Source organism: Nothobranchius furzeri, chromosome 14 (genome assembly GCF_043380555.1).
Source record: "Nothobranchius furzeri strain GRZ-AD chromosome 14, NfurGRZ-RIMD1, whole genome shotgun sequence".
Classification (NCBI taxonomy): Eukaryota; Metazoa; Chordata; class Actinopteri; order Cyprinodontiformes; family Nothobranchiidae; genus Nothobranchius; species Nothobranchius furzeri.
In genome coordinates, this window is record NC_091754.1 from 18,981,046 (window position 1) to 19,006,307 (window position 25,262).

General features: G+C 40.5%; 2 protein-coding genes across 2 annotated transcripts in view; one reads left to right on the top strand and one right to left on the bottom strand.

Annotated features, from left to right (window-relative positions):
- LOC107390083 (coiled-coil domain-containing protein 148) overlaps positions 1-17,435 on the bottom strand; it is a 38,363-nt gene extending 20,928 nt beyond the window's left edge. The window contains exons 1-8 of the mRNA XM_015966613.3: positions 17,120-17,435; positions 16,778-16,856; positions 13,471-13,592; positions 10,862-10,965; positions 7,972-8,063; positions 7,735-7,886; positions 995-1,090; positions 365-546 (exon numbers count right to left, since the gene is read on the bottom strand). Of these exons, the coding sequence (XP_015822099.1) occupies positions 365-546; positions 995-1,090; positions 7,735-7,886; positions 7,972-8,063; positions 10,862-10,965; positions 13,471-13,592; positions 16,778-16,832 (803 nt within the window). The 5' untranslated portion in view covers positions 16,833-16,856; positions 17,120-17,435. The remainder of the gene's footprint in view (positions 1-364; positions 547-994; positions 1,091-7,734; positions 7,887-7,971; positions 8,064-10,861; positions 10,966-13,470; positions 13,593-16,777; positions 16,857-17,119) is intronic.
- Positions 17,436-19,061: 1,626 nt separating this feature from the next.
- LOC107390081 (plakophilin-4) overlaps positions 19,062-25,262 on the top strand; it is a 120,475-nt gene continuing 114,274 nt past the window's right edge. The window contains exon 1 of the mRNA XM_015966609.3: positions 19,062-19,402. The gene's annotated coding sequence lies outside the window, so the exon portion shown is untranslated. The remainder of the gene's footprint in view (positions 19,403-25,262) is intronic.

Below are 25,262 nucleotides of genomic sequence, written 5' to 3' on the forward strand. Positions count from 1 at the left end.
ACACAAAAAATAAACTCAGGAAAAATAAAACCAATAAGAAATAAACAACACCTTGTCTTGGTGCTTCTTTCTTTATTGCACCGTGCTACCTTTTCAAAGGGCACTCTGATGTAAATTACAATACAATAACAGTCCTAAAAAAATGCCACATGAAAAATACTATAAAGTAACTTTATAGAATCAAACTTGTGGTACGAAATCCTCACCCCGATCATCTTTTTGCTTTAGAGTAAAGTGAGTGTAGCTGTATGAATACTCTTTACCTTCAGTTAAACCAGTGTTTTACTTGATCTATGCACAATGCGTAAATGGAAATGCCCTAAAGTTCAACACAATAATAAACTTCAACGGTGTTCAGACATACCTGTCAGTCTGCTGAAGTTTCTCCTGCAGACTCTGCAGTCTGCTCTGGTACCTCTCTGAGATGGACTGGAAGGTCTGGATCAGGGAGTCCTTCAACTCTGGGTCAGGGCTGTTTGCATCCAAAACCTCTTTTGGAACACTTTCTGAACCCACCAAACTATCCAAAGCACTATTAAGGGATTTCTAAAAGCACAAAGTTATTCTGCTACTTCTTTAAGATGATTATTTGTGTGTGAAATGTGGCAATTCTGGTAAAACTGAGATAATTGGCTACAAAAAATGTTGCTTTTTTAGGAGACTAATAAAAATAAATACAAGTTTGTAACTTTTTGATGTGCCAGTGGAAAGATTCCTCTAAAATTATTTTCAACGAAGAACTCGTTGAAAAAAAAATTCTATTTGTAAAGAAAAGTGAACTATTAATCAAAGAAAAAAAATTGATTTATAGAGAATTAACTCAGCCGGTGGTTGCCCAATCCTCTACATTAATTTCCCTTCATTTGCATTTGTGACACACTGCATTATTTATCAAGATCAATAACACCGGTCCTTAAAAGCAGCACAGGAAGCAGTGATCTAATGAAGGTAAAACTGAATTTATATGATCCATAACAGACAAAGACAAACCTACCTCCAAGCCGAGGTCCTCCATCTCTTCCTCCAGAGCCTTGTACTCTGCTTTAAGCTTTGCAACAGTGTATTCTTGCTGATCTTTCACAAAATTTACCTGGTTTAAGGAACAAAAACCAACAAAGATTTTCAAGCTTCACAAAAAATTAGATTTGACAAAATACATGGAAACGTGAACTAAGTGTTCAGCCTTGATCATGAGGTTATTTGTCCAATAAGAAGCTTTGATGTAACACTTCCAGCTTTAACACATTCATACATAAGATTTTAATATCATCATCATGATTGTTAAAGACTGATGATTCAATGATGGCAAATTATCAGAAACAGCTCTTTTACACACTTAGGTGCAAGAAAATGGACAATTAAGATTACCAGGATCAAACTGAAGCATTTATGGATTTTGTTTAGTACAAGTCAAAACTTTTTTTATACAAAATGTCAGTGAAGTAGTCATGTAGATATTTATGACCAATATATTTCACTAATTGGTTACATTTAAGAACGAAAACCAAGCCGTTTCAACATTTCTAACGTATCGATCCGCAATAAACTATTTGATATGCATCAAATTCCTCATTATTTGTGGCAATACTTTAGATCCACCACTTTGTAGCAATATGCTTCTGTTAACTTTAGTTTAATCCACTCAGCCTGCAGACTACATCCTGAAACGTTACACCAGACCCTCGTCACTGTGACAGTAGCAATGTGATTAGCTAGAAACCAAAGAAGGGGTTATGCATGAAAAAAAATTCCTTCAAAAATATTATGTGTGATGTTTTATAGGTGCAACAATAACTACCAATGCAAAAGTGATTTAGTGTTACCAGTATATGCATCTATTACCTACATAAACAGCATAATGGGTGCATCCCAAAAGAAAGGATGCAAGGTTTCTCCTATCTTTGTCTATTATACTTAACTAGACATTGCATTTCTTACACTTAAGCTTCTAAGTTACCATTAAGACTCCATAGAATACTCAGAAAATGAAGTAAGCTTCACTTTCTGCGCCTGCTTATTACCTTTTGTAAAACAGCACTCACTTCTATGACGCCTCAAACTTTTTAGTTTTCCTTAATAACATTCAAACATGGCAGCATTATTACATAGCAATGTCTCCTTTTAAGAAAAAGTGTTGAAACAAAAAAGGTAGGAAAAAGGAGAGAATGCGTGCATAAAGTTAAATCATGGAGACTGTGTTACGGGTGAGTCGGCTTCTGGGGTTGAACTTTGTCCTCCTGATTTCGACATTGTAACTGAGCCCTGGCTCTCTGGCCATTGGGGGGGCGGCTTACTGTCCAGCATCTCCCTTAAACCCCTTGTTAGGCCGCTGGCCCTGACCAGGGCTGAGGTCTCAGTATTTGATCTCTCCTCCCATCCTTGTCATTCTCTGCTACAGGCCACCTAGATACAACAATGTCTTTATAAATGCACTTTCTGACCTTTAAGCTGATTTACTCCCAAGGTATGTCCAGGGCTTTATTCTGGGGGATTTTAACCCTTTAAGTTCCTCCCCAAGACAAAAGCGATGAAGACAATATACATTTATATTTTTTGATTTGAGGCTATTAGGGCTTTAATTTAATGTAAATTAATAATATTAATAATATACTAATGGTAGTAATATTAAGGTAATATAATTTCATGTCACGTTGAAAGGACTGTTTGGAGGATGGTTCGGACCCAAAATGCAGATACCCAGGATGACACGAGGCAGGAGTAGGTAAAGAAAAATCCTTTTATTTTAGGATGAACCCAAAACGAACATAAAAACCAAAAGGGGCAGGAAGCCAAAGTCCAAAAATGCAGGGGATGATCAGGAGATCCAAAAACACAAAAGGAAAGAGCAGGACTGACAGAATAAGTCACACTGACAGCAACAATGGACCGACAAGAACAATGAGACAAGGAGAGGCTTTATACCCTGGGGCTGGAGTGATAGGAGACGAGGAGCAGGTGTGTGGGAAACTGGCACAGGTGAAAGCACTAATGAGGAGAGGAGCAGAGCAGGACACCAGACCTGACTGGGAAGGACACACACACACACACACACACACACACACACACACACACACACACACACACACACACACACACACACACACACACACACACACACACACACACACACACACACACAGAGAGAGAGAGAGAGAGAGAGAGAGAGAGAGAGAGAGAGAGAGAGAGAGAGAGAGAGAGAGAGAGAGAGAGAGAGAGAGAGAGAGAGAGAGAGAGAGAGAGAGAGCTGGAGACAAAAAGGCTGGAGCTACAAGAGAAGACACACAAATGAGACGCAGACAAAGGACACATGAGGGCAAATATGAGGAAAGTAGAGGACAACTCAGGGAGAAATTAAAAACATAGGAGGTGGAGTGATAAATGTAAATAATTTGTTAAATGGTGAAGAAAGGAAATATAAGTTGGTTATTGAGTATCTAAAACACAGTGGTTTGTTGAATAGAATTTAGTTTTTTTTTTTTTTTTTTTTTAACGCTCTTACTCTGACTCACACTCCAGCAGAGTAGGTGGCGGAAATGCACCTAGAAGTTAGATGCCACCTGCCAATAAACATGAAGAAGAAGACACATGAGGGCGCTTATGAGACCCAAAATGGGAACCTAGAGGAAGGAGAACACATGAGGGAAGACGCAGACCATGACATTGCAGGGTAATAATGTTATGCCTTTTCCTCAAACATCTCCATATTCTGTAGAATTTTTGTGTTTTACCATCTTTTTTCTTGCTAAGTTCATAAAATGCTTCAATGAAATGTTGGGACTTTAGACATGCTCTACCAAACGGTTGAGCAGGCAGGCGAAGGGTTTATATCCACATCTGCTGTCCTATAAAACCTCTGGTGAGGGATTTTATTATTGTTTTGGACTATTTTGGTCTAGCAAGAGTGGGGAACCCTGGTCCTTGAGGGCTGGTATCCTGCATGTCTAAAGCAGCAAGTAGAGCATCACTCTCCATCCAGCATCCAGGCTCTAAAAGAGGTTATTCTTGAAGAATGGAAATAGATAGATGTTGCAATATGTCGCCAACTTGTTTATTCCATGCCTAGAAGACTTGATGCTGTCCTTCAAGATCACTGTGGTCATAAAATACTAGATGTAGTAGTTTTTGTTGTGGGCTGTATTCATTTGCTTCAGCCAATTTTAGTAAAACTGAAAATGTTAAGTTATATTATTATCCTTAATTTCATGTTATGGAGTTAAACAGTGTTCAATAAAACCCAGCCTTGTGAAACTTCTGGAAGTTGTTCTTTACTTCATTGGGTGTGATTTTTGACTCTGAGCTGACTTTTATCCCACACATTAAAAATATCACAAAAATAGGTTTTTATCATCTAAAGAACATCGCCAGAGTCCGCCCCATTCTCTCTCGGGCCAATACGGAGACGTTGATGCATGCTTTTATCACCAGTAGGATAGATTACTGCAATGCCCTGCTTTCTGGTCTTCCCAAAAAGAGCATCTCAGGCTTACAAATTCTACAAAATTCGGCAGCACGTGTCCTGATGAAGACCAGGAGGCGGGAGCACATTACACCAGTTTTAGAATCATTGCATTGGCTCCCCGTATGTTTCAGGATCCATTTTAAGGTTCTTCTAATGGTTTTTAAGTGTCTTAACGGTCTTGGGCCTTCTTATCTTTCAGAACTGTTTTTACCATATGAACCCTCACGGCCTCTGCGCTCCTCTGGCAGGCGTCTCCTGGTCATCCCTAAAGTTAGGACACACACTCACGGCGAGGCGTCCTTCCAGTGTTATGGCCCTCGCCTCTGGAACGAGCTGCCAGAGGACCTCAGGGCCGCAGAGAACATTCATGTTTTGAAGTCCAGGCTTAAGACCCATCTTTTTAGGTTAGCTTTTATCTAAATATTTACTACAGTTTTATGTCTCGTTTTACATGATTATATTTTATTACTTGCTTTGCATGTTTTATATGATTATATTTTAGCATTGTTTTCATTATTTAATATTATTATTTTACTGTCTATATGATTTTATTTATTACTTATTTTCTAACTTTTGTCCCTTATATTAGCTCTTTTATTATATTTTTACTCATTTTAATCCGGTGTTTCCTCTGTAGGGGCCCTCTGCCCCGGGAGCGGTGGTCGACTGTGGCTTCCTGGGCGCTCTATAGGTGGGGGTCTATGCTCCCCCTCCACTGAGCGCCCTGACTTAGTGTGGAAGACCTGATGCTGCCGGGGCAGATGGCTCCTCTGATGGCGTTTCCTTGCGTTACCATACTTGGCTCATCTGGACTCAGCCTAATATAATTTTTACTTGTGTGTGTGTGTGTGTGTGAGTCTGTGTGTGTGTGTGCTCGTGTGCTTGCATATGTTTGTTAATGTTTTTAACCTGTTATGGGAATCTGGGGTAATTTTGTAAAGCACTTTGAATCACACTTTGTTTGAAAAGCGCTTTAGAAATAAAATTTGATTTGATTTTGATTTGATTTGATTGAGCTACTGGTTAAATTCATACTTTTTAAAGGGGGTGCACTAATTTTTGCTGAGCACTGTATGCAGACGATTGCCAAATTTATGAGGCACTTTATAAGAAATGTGTGGGCTCCCGAACGTCAGCATGCTTGGCTGACGTACAGGGCTGGCTGGCTGCCAAATTCCTTGAATTAAATGAGTTAAAAACTGAGTCTATTGTTTTTGACCCCCACAATCTTTCAGGCTCGCTTTCTGCTTTTGACTTTTCTACTCTATACCCTAAGCAGTGTGTTTCTAGTCTCAGGGTAAAATTAAATGTTGACCTCTCAGTGGCCCCTCAGATAAACTCAGTGGTGAGGTATTGTTTTTATTGGTTACGTTGTCTAACTTGTCTACGACCAATTCTGAAGCAGAGGCACTTGGTATCAGTCATCCATGCTTTTATCACCTCTCGCTTGGATTATGCAAACACACTTCTTGTTGGTACTCCTTTTTAGCTCTGAACTGGCTGCAGGTTGTCCAGAATGTTGCTGCTGCTGCTAGGTTTTTGACAGACACAAATCAACGTAGCCACATCACCCCGGTCTTGACACATCTCTATTGGCTCCCCATTACCTTCCGGATACAGTTTGTTATTGACATTTGTGTTTAAAGGGATACTAAGCCGTTTTTCTTGCTTTTAGCACTCCCTAGTGTCTGTTTGTCGAAGTGAAACTATCTCCTCGCTGTGCGTTTGTCTTTTTAACACCTTAATCTAACAGCTGAAATGTCTCCCAGCGTTCCTAAGTGTCTAGAGGAGTGATTCATCACTAAATTAATCAAATCAGCTGTGTTCATGATCTAAAACATGCAGGAAAGGTGCTGAAGCCAGACAGCAGCGTCAGGTAGGTCAGCTCAATTTTTTAAGTCCCAGATGACCGGACTGGCATCTGTGATGTTGCAATATTCCGGCCACAGGGGGCGATAGGGGCTGGGTGGCCTTTCATTAAAACTGTAAAGGGTCATTTTAGTACATACTGGCTCAAGAAAATGATTCAAAAATATGAAAACATGGCAAATTGTCCCTTTAAAGCCTTATATGGCTTAGCACCTTCAAATCTGTCCGACCTGCTCACCCCCATGTACCCACGCATACATTGAGGTCAGCTGATCTCCTGCTACTTTGCATTCCCTGGATGTCCTACAAATCACGGGGTGAATGAGCGTATATCTGTGCTGCCCCCTTGCTCTGAAATTCACTTCCCATTACAGTCAGGCAGGCATCCTCTCTGGCTGTTTTTGAATCTCGTTTAAAGGCCTACTTCTAAGGCTTGGCCTTTAACCAGTGGCTTGTATATTGTTGTTATTGTTTTTTTTGGGGGGTTGTTGTTCTTATTGGTTTTACTTATTTTATTTGATTTTACCATTTTGCATTTATAGTTTTACTGTCATTGTTTTTTCTGTCTAATTTTTGAACCTGCCTGTGCAGCACTTTGGTCAGTTCTCAGGCTGTGTTTTAAATGTGCTGTAAAAATAAAGTGGTATGGTAACGTATGGTATGGTATGGTATGGTGTAGCCCAAGAGGGATCTTCTATTTTTAAAGGCCTTGGCTAATTCCTTCAGCTTTAAGGTCTGCAGAAAGCTTTGAGGGGTTTATGAGAAAATACACACAAGAATGTGATGGTTAATGATTTTCCTGTGGGGAGTTTGTTGTGCAGGATTATTTTCTACTTGCAAATGACTCTAGTGTAGTGGCTGGATTAAAATATAATTAAAAACAAATAAGATCCAAAATGGGGCTGCACAGTTGCGCAGTGGTTAGAGCTGTTGCCTTGCAGCAAGAAGGTCCTGGGTTCGCTTGCCAGCCTGAGGTCTTTCTGCATGGAGTTTGCATGTTCTCCCAGTGCATGCGTGGGTTCTCTCCGGGAACTCCGGCATCCTCCCACAGCCCAAAAACATGACTGTTAGGTTGATTGGTCTGTCTAAATTGTCCTCAGGTGTGTGTGTGTGTGTGTGCGTGATTGTTTGTCCTGTGTGTCTCTGTGTTGACCTGCGATGGACTGGAACTCTGTCCAGGGTCTACCCTGCCTGATTGCCCATTGACCACATGGGCAAGCGGGTTGGATGGATCCAAAATGCAACTGGATGTTTTTGACTAAAATTAACTTTTTCTCTGCCGCACAACAAATTTTTTCTAAGACATTTATACAAAATGTTGCTAATCGGTTAGTTGTTATCCTCTAAATCTCCAGTTTTTATTAAAGTCACCGGCTACAAGTTTAGGTTTTGTAAGGAACAAATACCTGTTCTTTTACTGGTTCCCAGTTTGATGGATATTTATGAAGCTGCTGATGTTGCATCTTCCCCAGTCTTGAGCGGAGGTCATCTCTAAGCTGATAAATAGGATCAACTGTGTCTTTCCTGAATGCTTCTCGTTCCCTCTCCAGGAACAGCACTAAACACCAAAAACACATCAGGAAATAAAAACAGCATGGACTAAAGTGACATGATGTTTTTTTGGTAAAGTTGGTCCAGTTTACCGTATTCTTGAAGTGAAAAGATAGCAGTGTCTGTTACATCGATAGGCCTGATCTGATCTAGAAAATGGTGGAGCCCATCTTTAGCTTGCTTCCTGTCTCATAGGAAAAGGAGATTAAAAAAGTAAAAGGGGTTCAATTAAGTATTCTTAAAACGGCAACAAGGATTATGAAATATGAACCATATGCTTTGTTCATCCCAGACAAACCAAAATGTAAACGCTGCATCTCTTGAACAACTGCTCATTAAATGAATCCATTTCAAGATGGCTTCCACTGCTATTCAGCATTAGCAAAAGAAAAGAACACAACTGTCAGTTTTACATATACTGAGATAAATTTTGATATAGCCGAGTCTTTCCCAACACATCTTCGCCTGCGAGCCAACAGTGATTATTGGTGTCAAACCAAGTCAGATAAAGATGGCCACTACAGTCAGCTGCCCTCAGAAAACACAGCAAGGGCTATAACTCAGCCCATTTTCCAGGCTTACTTTTGTTGTGGTATTGGCCAAAGCCAGACACTCACTGTGTTTTCTCTGGCCGTTGCAAAGGATGCAAAGGACATGTCACCCTATGCGAGCTCTAGAGGACTGGCACACCACATGGTCCAAAATTTCAGTGAGTCAAACTGCATGCTGTCTTGCTAGAAGGACGTGCCAACGTCACGAGCATACATTGTCGGAAAGTATACGTTAATAACCGACAGGTAGACAGCAGCAATGAAAGGGGAAAAAACACTAGCTAACGTTAACGTTAGCATTTGATTATAGACCGGACTTGTAGATTTTCTGACACTGCTTGAAGACTGTCGGAGGCTGAATTTGGTCGTGACAGCACTCAAGAACAGGGATGAAAGCCGCAGAGGAGTTAGGTACCCATCGCGTAACCCGAGGGTTGCGGGTTCAGGTTGTCTCCTTGGGCAAAAGACTTAACCCACCTGGCCTGATGGTGTTGGACAGAGGGGCGTGTGGCGCCAGTGTTCGGCAGCCTTTCTTTCATCAGTGCACCCAATAGCAGCTGTGAGAAAATTGTAGCTCATCACCACCAGCGTGTGAATGTGTGTGTGCATGAGTGAATGACTGGATGGCACACAAATACAAGACATTTACCATTTACCACTGAGATGTCTGTGGGTTGGCCACACTGGATGGCCACAGACCTGCAAATCATCTTTACCGGTTATTTTTTATCTGCGACTCGCTTGACAATGAAAGATTTGTTTATGATGCCTTAAAAAAGTCATTAGATGGGTTTTATTAAAACTTAGAAAACAATCATTGGATACAATGATTGCCCAAACTTTGTACCAAACCAGATAAGTCTGGTTCAATTGCAAGTGCACCCTGGTGCATTTCAGTGGCAGTTTGAAAGCAAATGGAGTACGCACTTAACCAAAGCGAGGGATTGAACAGGAGAAGTGAACAAAGAATATTTCTCATGATGAGGAACAGGCGCTGATTGCTAAATGGCCAGAAAACTAAATATTACAAACTTTTGTAGCTCCTTTGTGTTTTGTTGCAAACAACCCAGATGATAACCCAGATTTCTCTTCCTAGCCCTTGTCCCAGACAACCATCAACCCTGGTTTTGTTCTTCTTTGTTTCTTTTTCCTTCACAGACAGCACTCAGTGCCCCAGACAATCAACTGTCGTAGCTGCACACTTTTGATCTGTGTACTTGGTGCAATTTCAAAAACATTGGACAATTTTTGTCATTCCTAATGTCCTCCAGTCATATCACAACACAAGGTCCAGTAGCAGATCCTTGATCATCCCTCATGTTTGTTTCTTCGGTGCGACTACATTTACCTTGACCACAGCCAAACCTTTCAACGAACTACCAAAGGAAATCGACGTCTGCCAATCGAAGTTGGTTTTCAAGAAAGGGTCAAACTATTTTATTCCAAAAGCTGGCTCAAAGAGAGAATGATGCCTTTGTTTATTTCTAGTTCCTATTTAACCCTTCAACAGTGGTTTTTAGCCTCTTAACTCTAAAGCTGTCATTCTTAGGCACTGATGTTTTGTATCATGTGTATAACTGTTTTAAGGGCCACAATGGAAACAAGTGTTTTACACTTTTTTGTGCTACCCTTTATATTTAATGTATTTTATATTATAATACATACCTGCATGATTTTATTTACCGTAATTCATTATCTATGCGAATAAATATCAATCCGTCCCTAAAGGATGCCTATTGTATGTGAAGGAGTACAGAGCTGAGTTGCAACCACCAGGACATCTCGTCTGATTTGTGCAGAATCATCCTAAAAAGACCTGCAGTGGAAGCTTGTTGACTTTCCATCAACCAGTCCAAATGGTTGTCAGTAATGCTAAAATATGTCAGTAACCATAGTGACGGACTTGTTAGTCTTCCTATGCTGCTTTAGAGTTTGGGGGTATTCTAACTAGATGTCTGTGTGGAGAGATGCAAGCAGCGGCACATCTTTAGGACTGGGCTCATTACTGCAGCTCATGGCTGTGTACATCATTAACCTTGGGTGGCTCAGACACAGTCATTACACAGCCAAACAAACGGCACCCCAGAGCTGGGTCTGCCCTTCTCACTTCACAAGGCATGACAGTGCCAGGGCCTTGGTCCCACTCGTCTGCCTCAACGCACAGAGGAACACTCTGAGTCCTCACAGAGGCATAGCCTCCATGTTTTTTTTTTCTCAGTTTACCAACTCCACTCACAGTGACAACACCCACTTAAATCTCCCCTTTTGATTTTTTCCCCCTCCCTTAATGCACGTTCATCTTTTACACCCATTATTTCAGTAGACACTTCTGTCAGGGTGCTAAAGAGATTAAATGGAATGGTTGCTTTGTGTATAAGTTGATTCAGATAACTGCAGTAGATAAAGACAGCCAGTAATAGGGGGTTCTTACTCAGCCTTTTGCAGCCTGGTGCGTTCTTTGCTCCACACCTGTCTGTGCTGCTGTAATAAGGAGCTCTCCTTCGTTGCCTTGGCTGCGCAGCGAGACTTCTGAACCTACAAGACAAGGTTTAATACAGAGCAAAAATAAACCGTTTCCCTGAAACTAAAATCTGTGCTGAAAGGGGATCTACCTGCTTTTCAGATGGGCATCTGAGCTCCACATTACATTTATGTTTCTGTACAGCAATAACTGTAAAATGTACAACTGATGAGATGTGAAACAAGTAGCTTTTTTATGCTTTGGTACACATAAACAACATTTTTCCAGAACTGTTTGCGACAGTCTTGATTAGCATAACTGTGTTTGTGCAAGTCTGACAAATGGAGGTGATTCAGCTGAAACAGCCAAATAAACAGTGGAAATAATCAAGCAGACACGTGCACGATACGCATGAGGTGTGCTATTAGGAGAGGAAGAGGGAGGTAACAGTTCTAATCTAGTCTAATTTGTTTTCATTTTTCATCACAGCCCTCCTTCAATGAGCTCTGGATGCAACAGTTCGCCATGTTGTATTACGTTTTTGTAGAAACAGACCAGCGATTCAGATAATTGTACAGAAGAAAATGTCACATGCAAACAAGTTATACATGAGTACAATCTGTTTACGTGGAGGAGGGAATCTAAACCGGTTTGGATGATTATTTATGTGTCAGGAAGTGACTAAAGTATCTATAAATCTCCTTTTACATTTAGACATTTAACCTCAGGGTTAACTCGTTATTTTTTTTTTCAACAAATTAGCAGTATAAACAAATGCCTCTATGGGGAAAAAAGCTCTGGTGCTCCTGTTTCAGGAGGTAAAAGGGGCAGAAAATAACAGGATTTGGAGTCTTCTTTCCTGACATCTGGAAATCTTGCAACTCAAAAGCATTGATTGTTAGAAAATATGATTTAAAGGGTTTCAAAAGCTGGAGAAATATGTTATTTTTTATGTAGCAGAGTTTTAACAGAATGTGAGTTTATTTAGTACATGTTTTCATCACAAAGGGATATCAAAATTCACAAACTTCTGGACAAAGAGCTAGAGGTCTCAGAAAAAATTGTGTGAAGAATAAATCAGAAACAAAGCAGCAGGTGGCTTAGGAAACACAGTGCCTATGTACTCGCTGTAGTTGCACACTGGGGATCAATTCTCTGAAGAGATAAGGCTGCACTGCAGAGGTTAGAGAGCTGCAGGTTTTGGAAAATCAAATTTAAGAGCTGAAAAGAGCAGCTTTGATCTCTGGATACTTGGTGGACTGACTTTGTGCAGAACCACAGTGACAAAGACTCAAAAGATACCTCTGTTCTCATCCAACCCTCACTAGAAACAGCTGGAAATCAACGTATTCATCACTACAACCGCCTACTAGCATGCTAACATGTTGGTCGTAAGCAGGAAGTGACTTACTTTTAAGCTCTGTAGTTTTTCCACATATTGCATTTTTAATATTTGCAATTTTCAATATTCATGCTTATGTTGATTTATGAAAAACTTTCAGATTTGCATACAAACTTTTCCCATTTTTGTCTGAAAGACCAAAACATCAGCCGGACATTAACCCTCCCCGCTTTGTTCTTCTTGTTCTCCCTCTCAATCGTCATCTGAGCTCAGGACCAAGGCTTCCTTGTTGGAGAAAACACTGCAAGGTTGACTTTGTCTGAAAACACAGGCTTTATTCTGTGATCTTGCATTCTCTCATTGACAAACCTGATGGCCATCAACTGTTTCAACAGAAAAAGGAGCTTGCTTAAAAGGAAAAAAGTCCCTTTTTCTGCCAGTTATGTATTTTTCTAAAACGGAAAAGCTCTCTAACACCATATTTAATATGTTAGAGCCCTCAGATGTTCTTACACATGCACATATGGCCTAATAATTGACTATATTGGAAGTTCTGCCATGGATTTAGCATCTTCAAATGCTGCCAATTCTTTTGTTAACTGCAGCAAATGGATCCGAGCTGGAGACTACTCAAGATCATTTCATTACCTTCCATCAGCACCAAAGAGAGACGCTCCAAAAGGCCTTCCTTTTCAACGGACCACTGAATGAGAACATATAGCTTGTCTTATCTGAGGTATGCAGGAGCCACAGTCAACTGCAATGAAGCTGAAAGGCTCCTGACACAGTTCAGCTAAAACAACATACAGCTAAAAGCTTAATTGCCCCTTGCACTCAGCTCAGAGTTACACAACAGCTTCAAACAGCGGCCTTTAAAAGTGCAGGCAACTAAATTATTATTCACAGAACTGTGTCACTGTGTGGCAGTATATTACTGTTTCCTTTATGCTGTTAAAAATGTTATAGATGCAAAGTAATACCTTTTATGAGCTGAATGAAATCCTTTTGCAGTGTTTGATTAAAAAAATAGAGAAAATAAAAGGAGAAATTACAACATTTACCTAATGGAGGTGTTATAATTTCCCATCAAACTAAGATCTGATGTTGCCTCAGTCAGAAGTAATCTTTATTTTCTACAAAATACCATCAAATCTATCAGGAATTAATTTCACACTGCATCATTGTTGGAATCATTGATCTCTTTTACCGCATGAACAATCCTGATAACAAAATGTACCTTTTGTCCAATTAGATCCAACTCCATGCGCTTGGCCTCAACAATGGCTTGCAGTCTTTCATATTCAGCCGGTTTGTACCTGGAGCTGCCAAGACCATTTTTCATTCTCAGCGTCAGTCTTTCTGCATGGATGAAAGCAAATGATATGGCTGAATTAGGATTGTTGAAAAGCTCATGACTTATAATGTCTGGATTCAAATCTTTATGCTGACTTCAGCTAAGAAAAATAATAGTGGGGGAAAAAAGAGGGAGAAGACAGCACCTGCTGAGAACTAATGGATTATTCACACAATTCAAACAAATGGCTGGCAGAGAGCAATTTAACATAATTACACATACTTTTTCCGCTCCATCTATGCCCCAAAGTGAAGAAATCTTGTGTCAAAAACCTTGAGATCATAAGCAGCTTTTAAAGGTGTCCTAGAACAAGTTTTTTTTTTTTTTTGTAATAGGAAACCATTACTTGAACCTCTTTAGTAAATGCAATTGTGTGGGAGGCCAAAATGGCCCAGGAGCCATGATAAAGGGTCAAATATAACCCCATAAATAAGACCTAAAATGGAAAAACTAGTATTCCTGGTCACTGGTTAGCAGTAGCTTGAGCTAGGGATAGTAGTAACTTGAACTAGCGTTAGCAGTTGCTTAAGCTAGTGTTAGTAGTAGCTTGAGCTAGCATTAGCAGTAGCTTTAGTGTTAGCAGTAGCTTGGGCTAGTGTTAGTAGTAGCTTGAGCTAGAGTTCGTAGTAGCTTGAGCTAGCATTAGCAGTAGTTTGGGCTAGTGTTAGCAGTAGCTCAGGGCCAGAGTTGATTTAAAGTTAGCATTACTGGCACCAGCATGATGTCCGCTAGGACATGCAAAATTAAGAAGGTGTCTATGCTAATGATGTGTTAGACCCCCTTTTTCAGAACCCATATGGTTAACTATAACCAGCCAGCCCATGGGTCTGGGCACTTTTTTTATTGAAATTACCCCTGAGAATTCTAACCGAGCCAATCAGCACTGAGCAGCATATGTCACACACACACACACACACACACACACACACACACACACACACACACACACACACACACACACACACACACACACACACACACACACACACACCGCAATGCTGAGTTTCCCATAAACAATGAAGATGGCATCTGAAGCTGAGTTTGCTGCAGCTCTTTCCTCTGTTCTAATTTACTTGAACATGTCTTTAAAACCACAAATAGAAGTGCTAAAAGCCTTTCTTCTAAAGAAAGATGTTTGAGTCATCGCCAGATACCATTTTTGACTACAGCTAAAAAACAACAGCGTGATGCCCAGTTTCTCATAAATAACGAAGACTGAAAAAAACTACAGCGTCGTGCATTTCCGGCTTTTTTCTGATAGGTAATTTTGAGTTGGCTAGTCCTACCCCTCATGTGCCTCTCTGCCTGTGAGTAACCAGACTAGTTCTCTGTGCACAATTAAACAGAGGACCAGCCTGGTAGGGTTTGTGGGAAGAACAATTTATCCTCAACCCCATTTATAACAAATTGTTCTCTAACATCATATGCTGGAAAAGATACTTAGATGAAATTATGATGATCTGGAGAGAAGAAAAAAAATTATTTAATTTTCAGAAATTCATCAATTACACAACAAAAGATTTTTTATTTAATATTGAACACGACTTGAACTCCATACATTTTTGCGACCTTACTTTATACAAAGGTATGGACGGGAAAATTGAAACCACAATGTATCGCAAACCCCTCAGCAGGAACACTTTATCGAGAGCGGACAGCAACCATCCTCGCTACCTCATCCGCAACATTCCAACTGGAAAATTTCTCAGAGAGCGGCAGAATTGTAGCTCTGACGTTGAATTCAGAGCTGCTGAGATGTCTTGAAAGATTCAAACAAAGAGGATAAAGCCTCTCAGTAACCTCAAGAGTTTACAAAAAAGCGCAACATATTATTACTAACCCCAAAAAATAACCAAGATAGGATCCACGTGTTCTCCAACAAATATTCATCATTAGCAGGAAGATAAAATCAGTCGTTCTCTGAAACATCTGTGGGTGCTGCAAAGTGATCCAATCTTAAAATCCATCCGTTCGAATCCTCCGCTGATCACATTTAGACGCGCGTGTTCTCCGAAAGATAGATTGGTTCACTCTGATGCAAAACAACCACCGCTGGTCAACACCTAGTTACCATCTACTCATCGGCTTTTGCCGCTTTGGTCACTGTGCTCAATGTTCCAAAGCATCAGATGCCAAATTCTTTACACATCCACACACGGGTAAAACTATTCCATAAAGTCACCCATTAACTGCAGCAACACACGTGATTTACATGCTGAAATGCCCATTTGGTTTGACATGTGTGGGCCAAACAAAAAGAACATTAAAAACCAGAATCTCTGGGCATAAAACGGTCATGAGCACAGGTAACTTGACCTACGCCATGACGCGACATTACACAAATCAGGGCTCTGCTGCCTCACTGGGGTTTAGAGAAATCAGGAAAAGCTCCCCACCTCCCAGACGTGGCAACTTTATTAATCTTCTCTTGCGCAGAGAGGCTTGTTGGAGTCACACTTTGAACACCACTGAAGCTTCAGAGGTGAATGAAGAATTAAGGTTGTCTTGTTTCCTCTAATTTGGTGGTACATTTTATTGTTTACATCGTTTTCATGTATTTTATAATACATAAATATCGTAAATTTTTATCACTGTTTAAATATTGCTGAATCTGGCTTTTAGGATTGTTAGATAAATATTGGCTCACTGTTTTGGAGGAATTAACATTTACTTCAGACTGATGAGAACGGACTGGATCATGTCTGACTTGTGTTTATCGGACAGACACCGATTCCTCCTCCTTCTCCAACCCCCAACTTCATAACCATTGAGCATCTTACTAGTGTGTTTTCTGTCTAATTAGCCTGCAAACACCTGTTTATAAACTTTTTACAACATTTAAGCTGTAACTCTAACGAAGACAGCAATGTCAAAACCTTTGTTCATTTATTTACACCAATTAAATATTTTTACGTTGACCTGAGTGATCCAGCCTTCTCCTTCCACTTCTGTTTCTCCATGGCCATTACAATATTACTAATTTGCACAGGGAAGCAGGTCATGGATGCCACAAACACCTGGTACATTCATTGCACTTTTGACATCCCCAGCCACCCAAACTCAACAACAAGGTAAATGTGGTTTTCATTCTAAGAGACCTTTAAAGCTTCTACTTGAAACTCAAAGGAAAAGTGAAAAAACTCAGTTGGAAAAGTTAATAAAACCTTGCACAAATGTTTTATTTACTTACCAGCATCTTCTGCTTTGTATCTTGTGTTGAAAGCTGGTAGACTCCTTCCACTCATTTTTGTAAGACATCTATCATCAAACTAGGATGTTTAGGAAAAAAACATCATAACTTTGACATGTTATTCTTTAGAAGTATTAACTTGTGCTTCTTGTTTGGAAGAAAATTATGCTCTCATAGGTAAACTGCTATATGAGATAAAACATGTTTTAAATTCTACAAAATACCTGAGAAATAATCATTTTCCTATTCCTACTTTAAGTTAAACAAATGGAAACATGCCGAGTTTTAAGCAGGCTTTAATCCAACAATGAATACTGGTTTCAGCAGAAAGAAAATACCCACCTAACGTGCTAGCTTGCAGCTTGTCCACTACTGTAGTGTAGGTTTACAAAATTGGTAACCACGGCAACTGCATTCTCTTCTGTTATTGGTTCATTTGACTGCATGTGGAGGTCTGGAAACGCCCCAAACTTTCACCACAGCCAGTCAGGAGTCATCCATATAGAGTTATATTTGTGCCAAAGAAAAAAAAGTTCAGCGCAAGTGACACACGAGCACAATATTAATCTGAGGTGGAAAACGTGTGTTCAACCTGTGTATAGCTCTTCTCACTAAATCTTTGACTGTTCACTTGTTGAAGTTGGGACACTGTATGGCAAGGCATTGTAATGCCTAATTAAATCACATTTTTTTCTGACAAATAATGAAATTTCTCACAGTCATAATCTTATTCCCTACAGTGTTATCCCTACCAGTAGAAATGAAAATTCATTATTTAAATTTCAAAGGTTGGAAGTAGATAATAGGAGTTAATTAGGTGCATTAAATGTACTTCTAAATGAACATTTTATTTTATAAATCACATGTTCAATTACATTTTAATGCCAAAATATCCTATTATGTGCAGAAATTAAAAATAAGGTGGACTGATTTTTTTCATTGAATTTAACTAATCAACTAACACGTAGCAATTTGAGGTTACACTATCTCATCTTAAAACAAGTAGCAATTTGAGGTTACACTATCTCATCTTAAAACAATGTTTTCTTTAGAATTAGTATGAGGAACTTAATATTTTTAGATCATTCTTCGTGCACTTTGCTGCTTTAGGAATGAAGATTCAGTTTAGGCTTTGATTATATACAAGTATACTCATTCTTTTTGTATATTTTTGTCTTCTGAAGATCTAAAAAAACATTTTGAAGGATCACCAAATTAATTTTTGATTGATGCAAGTGTTTTTATTTATTTAAACATTTATTTGAACATAAGACAGCAAATGTTAAAAATAATAAACAAAGTTTGAAAAATATACTAAAGAAACGGAAAACGTCTTTGCCCAAAGGGAGTGGAAAGAAGCCAGCGCTAACTCATTCCCATCCATAGCCTCACACAACAAACAACCTCATATGTACAATTTACAAACTAAAGATGCAATATGCATGAATGACATCCTGTGATCAAATATAGTTACTGCAATTTTCTCACTGCCATTCCATGAGTTTCATGGTGTTGCCAGTTACGGATGAGCACCAGAAGATTCTAGATGACAAGCAAAGACAGGTCATACACAGTAAGTTGATGGTAGATAAATATATTGTTAAATCTGGTGTTAGCACTCTTGGGTATTTTATGGTAGGGAGCACTTACTACACTTATTATGCTAATATGTCTGCATCAATAGAAGAAGTGTGATTGTTTGCCATGTTGCTGTTAGCTTGCTATTATGGTTTTGAACAACTGATTAAAGGAAGTAAAACACCATAATTTAATCATTCTTCACTTAGCACACAATTGTAATATTGAGATTTTGGTAATTGAAAAAGTAGCTTGAGATATTTCTAGAGCCAACTATTTGCTTCTAATTCACTGTTAGCATTATTTGTTCAATGTTAGCCTCTAGCTTGCTTCACACGATATTGGAGTAAAACAAAAAGGATGCTTTGGCTTCTTAGGAGTACAAGAAATAACTCCAGTTTACTGGCTTCAGTTATTTGAACAACTATGGATTTTTTTGCCTGCTGGTGTCAAATTACAAATTTTGGCACTGCAACGTTAGCTCGGCGCAGACTTGGCAACCTCACAAACTGCAAACAGTAACTGCGTCCCTCCGACAGCCCCCCAGCCTGCTGAGAATAAGAGCTGTTTCAATGTAATCTTTTCAACATGACTGAGACGTTTTACTGTTTTATTATGATTATTTCACTGCAGGATTCGTCTTACATATTGCTCCTGCACCCCAAGATCTTTACATCTACAGTAATGCTAGTAATTATAGTAATAATGACATCAAAGATAACATTTTTTATTGTTATAAGAAAACTACAGTTGTGATTATGTAGATTATAAATGTAAAACGTTTTAAAAATACCAGTGTGCCCGCTTGACTTTCTGGCACAAATATAACTCCATACACCTCCATAGAGTCCCACTGACGTCATGCACGCTCGCTTTGCCTGGGACTGCTGGTGGAAGCAGGGAAGGGGCTGTCTTCTTTCGACTATGGACACGAGTTTCGTTCTTCCACAAGCATGGAAGTAAGCGACTGGACTTTCCAGATGATGTTCCTGGTTCCCATGTAGGTCCGAGCGGAAGCTCAGCCAGCGCAACAACAGTCCTCCTCAGGTATGTGGAGGTTTTATTTAAAAAAAGCTTTTCGTCGCTTGTTCAACTGCGGAATGAGAAATGCTGGGAGGAGAAAAGAAAGCACATCTGCGCGAGGCGCATGAGGAGGGATGGGGCTGCTGCTGCTTGAACTCAGAAGTGTTGAATTCATCCTGGGAGACAAAAAAAGTGGTTTGTTTTTTGCGTGAGTGTGCGTGTCTAAATACAAAGCTTTTTAAAGCTTCTTCACAGCAGGGAATAAGCTAATTCTTCACTAATCTTCCGCTTGTGGCCATTTCATCGCGGACAACGCTCACCTTCTGGATACTCACGCGCTGCTTTTCTGACACAGTTGCAATTAGGATAAACTTGGCAGGATGGCGCAAATAAGCTGTTCTGGTGTCAGTTTTCTCTCAAACTCACTCGTCTCTGTGCATGTCCTTGAAAAGGTGCAGGGAAGTGAAGTCAAAGGCAGGTGAGCTGGGAGTGTGGGAATCTGTGGAATGCGACGTCGCAAAGAGGCGGGGGTCCTAAAAAGTCTACACCCCACCTCCACCCACCCCGCAAGATTAATTTACCTTTTACTCCCACGTTCACGCGCTACATCGAGACTACGCCATTTTTAATTACCCCAATCTGCATTGCACCCAGAAACACTTTATATCGCTTTTCTTCCCCTTTATTACGCACTGTGGCCGGAATCCATCGTTCAAGACAAACGCACTGATCTTTGGTGCCACAAGGGCTGTCTAGGATTTACTTGACCTAATGCACGCAGGTGATCCATTCTTACTGCCTCCTAATAGGATAATTGTCTCAAATCCCATTCAGTCTCAAAGATTGAAATCTCAGACAAGAAACGTTTGATTTCCTGTTGTTTATTTTCCATATGAAGCTTGTTGAAACATTATAGTTTATTTTTGCAACTTTTTACGTTGTGTACATCTAATTGTGTACTATCCAGTTTACTATCAAATCCTGTGTTTCCAGTTCACAAACTTCTCCTTTTTCACTAATATTTCTCACCAACATCAATTCTAAATATTCCTCTCAACTTGAAATTTAACATTTTTAAATACATAAACAGTGGTTGACACTCCATGGTCATCCACCATTTTAAAATTCAGTAGCTGTTGAGGGGCATATGAGCTCCACTTACCCCAAAATTCCACTACCTCCGCTCCGCTCCGGCACGAACTCCGCAGCAAAATCGTTCCCGTTGTAGTCAATCAGAGCTGTTCCACTACTGCGGCCGTGTGGCGCAGTGCGCCGCCCGCCGTTCCGCCATCCGGCAAAAATAGGATCGATTATATTTTTGCCAGTGTTCTGGGAATTTCTCCTACCCCGAAAACCGTCCTACCCATTGTTACTGAGCATGTGCGCGCATGCGCACAACACAAAAAGGGAATGCTACTCCGCTGTCATATTTGCAGGAAAATAGATAAGTAGTAAGTATTAGTACTTTTTATTGACGTTGATACTTGATTTTTTGGGTTAGGGTTATGGTTAGGGTTAGGGTTTGTGTCATGTAAAACACCGTAAAATTATCCTACTGGTAGGACGTTTTGCCAAAGTAGGACGTTTTCTCAGAACACCAGACGCCGGAGCACCTCCGCAGTCATTGACTACGTTTACATGCAGCCAATATCCAGGTTATGATCGGGTTAAGGTCGGTATTCGGGTTTCTGAGTTGATCAGAATAACCCGTTTACAAGCATAAATAGAAAGAGTTACCCCTAACTTGCATAACCCGATTTAAATGCGGACGTTGGGGTAGCGTCAGGACGTATGGACTATGTCCAGACGCAATATGCATCATTTCCGGTTCTTCTTGTTCCAGTATCCGTGAAAACAACAACATATTTCCCAGTTCGGAAGACATAGCGACCGCGTTTGTTTGCGCTTTAGTTTCCTCGTCACTCCAAAAGTGTGGTGCTGTGCCGCGACTCACCATGTTGCTCCCAACTTGTTGTTTACTTCCGGTGTTCTAGCGCATACAAGATGTCTCGCTACTCAAAAGACCAAGATTCCTTGCGAACAGAGCATGCGCAGAACACACGCTTTGATGGGGATATCCCGATATGCGTTTACACGACCAAGCATTCGGGTTAGAAAAGGGTTACCCCAGGTGTAGTTTTTAAAAACCCGGTTATGAGCATATCCGGGTTTTTGGCGGTGTTTACATGGACCTGCGGAACCGGGTTATTGTGAATATTCGGGTTTTAAAAGGGTTACTGGCTGCATGTAAACGCACTCATTGGACAGAAATCGCAACCGCCCAACAGGAAAGGGAGCAAGCACAACTTCCGTTTTTCACAATAAATCGATAAACAAAAAGCGTTTTTTGTTTCATATGCACAGGTTTAACAACTTTTAACAACTATCAATGGCGGCTAAACTTTAAATGCACAAAAATTAGCCATAAATACAGTTACCACTATCAAAGTAGTCACACTTTGTTGATCCAAACACTGCTGATCTCTCAACACAAATGATGGGCAGATTAAAGAGTTCATTTCGATGCTTCTCCCACACAACGGGTGTTTGGATCTAACTTCCGCGTTTATTGCTCGGACTGTATCGCAAGATCTCGAAAATCCCGCGCATGCCTGTTTGCGCACATCAGGTCTCCGCACCGGAGCGGAGCCGTTGTAGAGCGGGTACCAGTAAAAATTGAGTTCGGAAGCGAGCGGCTGCGGAAGGCGGGGGCGGAGCGGAGCGGAAGTAGTGGAATTTTGGGGTTAGGCGTTTGGACTATGACTGTAACTTGAAAGAACCAGCAGAGGGCAGCAGTGCGCCATGGAAGCATGGAGTCTGCTAATTCAACTAAGAAATTAGAAAAGAATAGCTACACCGTTGCTGTACTTGTTAGTTTGAATAAATAGCAATTAAATCAAAAGACACATAAAATTAGTCAGTTTGTCATCATGTCCAACACAAGGAAGCTGCATATGTTCAGATCCCCGCCCGCTATTAGCTGGACGCCAGCCTCCGATTAGTGTCTCTGACTCCCAAACTCACCGCAAGTTGTTCATTCGTCTTTTCCTAGTTTCTAAACTCCCGATCCAGTCCTAACGTGTCAGTACCAGAACTCCCAATCTGGTCCCAACGTGTCAGTACCAGAACGCCCGATCCGGTCCCAACGTGTTCGTTCCAAAGTCCTTCTACTCTAGTCTCCTGTCTTCCTGCAGCCTGCCGTCTCGCCCATCACACTCCAGCACTCGTCCGCCAGCCAGTGGCTAAATCAGAGTTGTTTACTTTATCTCCACAACACTTTACTAACTGTGACGTAGTTCTCCACATGTTACAGAGACGGTCCGACTCAGACGGTTTCTTCTCAAACATTACCTTTAGACTTGGGTCTCCTTTTGCTGGTAATCCGTGGGAGTTTACGCACAGCATACACAGCGTCTCCCCCGGCTCTAGCCATGGCTAACTAGTAGCTCGTGACGTCCATCTCCACCATGCCAGCCGTGAGCCACGATTAGCTGGTGGATAAGTCAACATCGTTTACTTGACCTTCACAGCGTGTCCCCGGCTCACCAGCCCTCCCTCACCAGCCGTGGCTAACGAGCAGCCAGTGATCGCTCCATAGATTTTAGCGGCAGCCAGCTTGTTTACACCGAGCACACCGTGATCCACGTGAAACGGGTGTTGTGGGAAATTATGTTCCCCTGAAATATTCTGTTTCCCTTAGGCAGTCAAGAGCAAATATTTCCAAATTCACAGAACTTATTGTCCATTATGAGGACTAAACTACCGCAAATAAAAGATGGTTGAACTGAGTGAGATTACATCCTTTTACACAACTTTCAAAAATGATAAATAAGCTTCCCGCAAAAGAGTGAACAAGAATGTTTTTATTGTATCTTTTTTATTGTTTTTAGGAAGAAATGTAGATAAAAAATCACAAGCATAACATTATTACATTACATTACATAATTTTCCCGTAAAAGTTTATAACAAATGTTGTGAAAATAGCCTGAAGTGTGATCTTCCGACATGGGTGGACAGAATATTTCAGGGGAACACAATTTCTCACAACACCTGACCTCCCGGCTGACGTCACCCCTCCTCCGTGTGTGAATCGTGACAGCTTCAAGAACAGAACTAGCTTTCTTCCTTCAGAACTGGTAGGTTGATAAAACAGTCAAAATTATAAATATTTTTTAAAGAGGTCGTAGCTTGTTTTAAGCTTTGTGTGGGTTAGGCTTGGAAACTGATTATACAGTCAAACTCATGAGTGGGCCACCGTAGCTGCAATACTTTCTCTAAACTGCATGGCGTTAAAGAGTCACATTTTTTCATTATCATTTCAATGGATTTCACACATGGGGCCTTTAACTCATTCACTGCCAGCCGTTTCCTGATCACTAACAGCCTTCGCTGCCAGCGTTTCTCACTGTTTTTACTGTTTTTTTAAGAGTCACAGAACGTTGCGCGCTAGCATGATGTCGATGCCAAAACAACCTAAACAAAGAGGAGACTCACCTCTTACATCAGGAAGAAGCCGTGTGTTTCGAGCGTTATCCGTTCTTTCATAATCCGTTGTCGAATTGTGATCGGCAGACGCTTCTCCGGTTCGCGCCTCACTTTTTTTACAGGAACGGCCCAAAACGATCTCCAAACACATGGATGGTCTGCTTCCTGATCATGTGATCTGTGACGTATGCGGATGAAGATCGGCTTCAGGGCTGAGATGATTGTTCTCTCAGCGCGGGGGCTCGTTCCAATGCTCAAACAGTAAAAAAATGCAAATGACGACTTAAGTCGTCATTGGCAGTGAACGGTCGGATCTAAAATGACGACTTTAGTCGTCAATGGCAGTGAATGAGTTAATCAGAAATGACAATATAAATTTATGTAGCCTTTAAATATTAACCATAGCCAATTAAAAATAATAGCTATCTATAAAAATTGTTTATAAAATATTCTTAGATGATAATTACCTATAAATACCTACCGCACTCAAAGTGGGTTATAGTAAAGAAAAACATGACAAGGAATTAGTCATAAATAAAGGTGATAATAAATTTTTGGGTAATTTTTCATTAAAGAAAAACAAAATCAATAATGGTCACTCAAATAACTCAAAACTGGCAAATATTTGTAAATAATTAAAGAATAATAAAAACAAATTATTATATTTGTGGCAGTGTGAGCGTCCTGTCACATTGTCCCGATTAATCATGCGCCCTGGCTACTTGGCCAGTGGGATGTCCCTGTGGCTGACTGGTTAGCGCGCGCGACTCTCACCTGGGAGTCTGCGGATCAAATCCCGCCCGGGCCCTCGTTTCTCCACCTTGCCACATATTGAACCACAATTCAGAAACATTTTCTTAATTTCAATTGTTTGTTTAAATAAATAAACTTTCAAATCACTTTAGCAACAATGATGAAATATTCTTAATTTAAGGAAAGCGTACTAGGAATGGGACGATCTACTGAAACTCACGATACGATGCACCTTGATATGTCTGAGTCACGAAACGATACGTCATGATACGATATCAAATAAGAAAAAAATAAAGGAAAAGATATTACTGTATAATAACTTGTTTATTTTTTTTCCTGTTGCACACAGGGAAACACAAGGCCTAACAGGCCAAACACAAACAGGAACACCCTTAGTGCTGCTTTAACCCTTGGTTAACTTATCTCAGGACTGGTTCTTCTTCAAAAAAACTAACATATCAACATGTTCTGGTGTAATCAGTGATCTTTGAGCAGACACAATGTCTCCTGCCGTGGAAAAGACACGCTCACTGGGCACTGATGTAGCAGGAATGCAAAGGTAGGCTTTGGCAAGGGGGGCAAGTGTGGGGTAAGCATAAGCATTAACTTTCCACCACTCAAGTGGACGTCTGTTGAGTGGGATGGG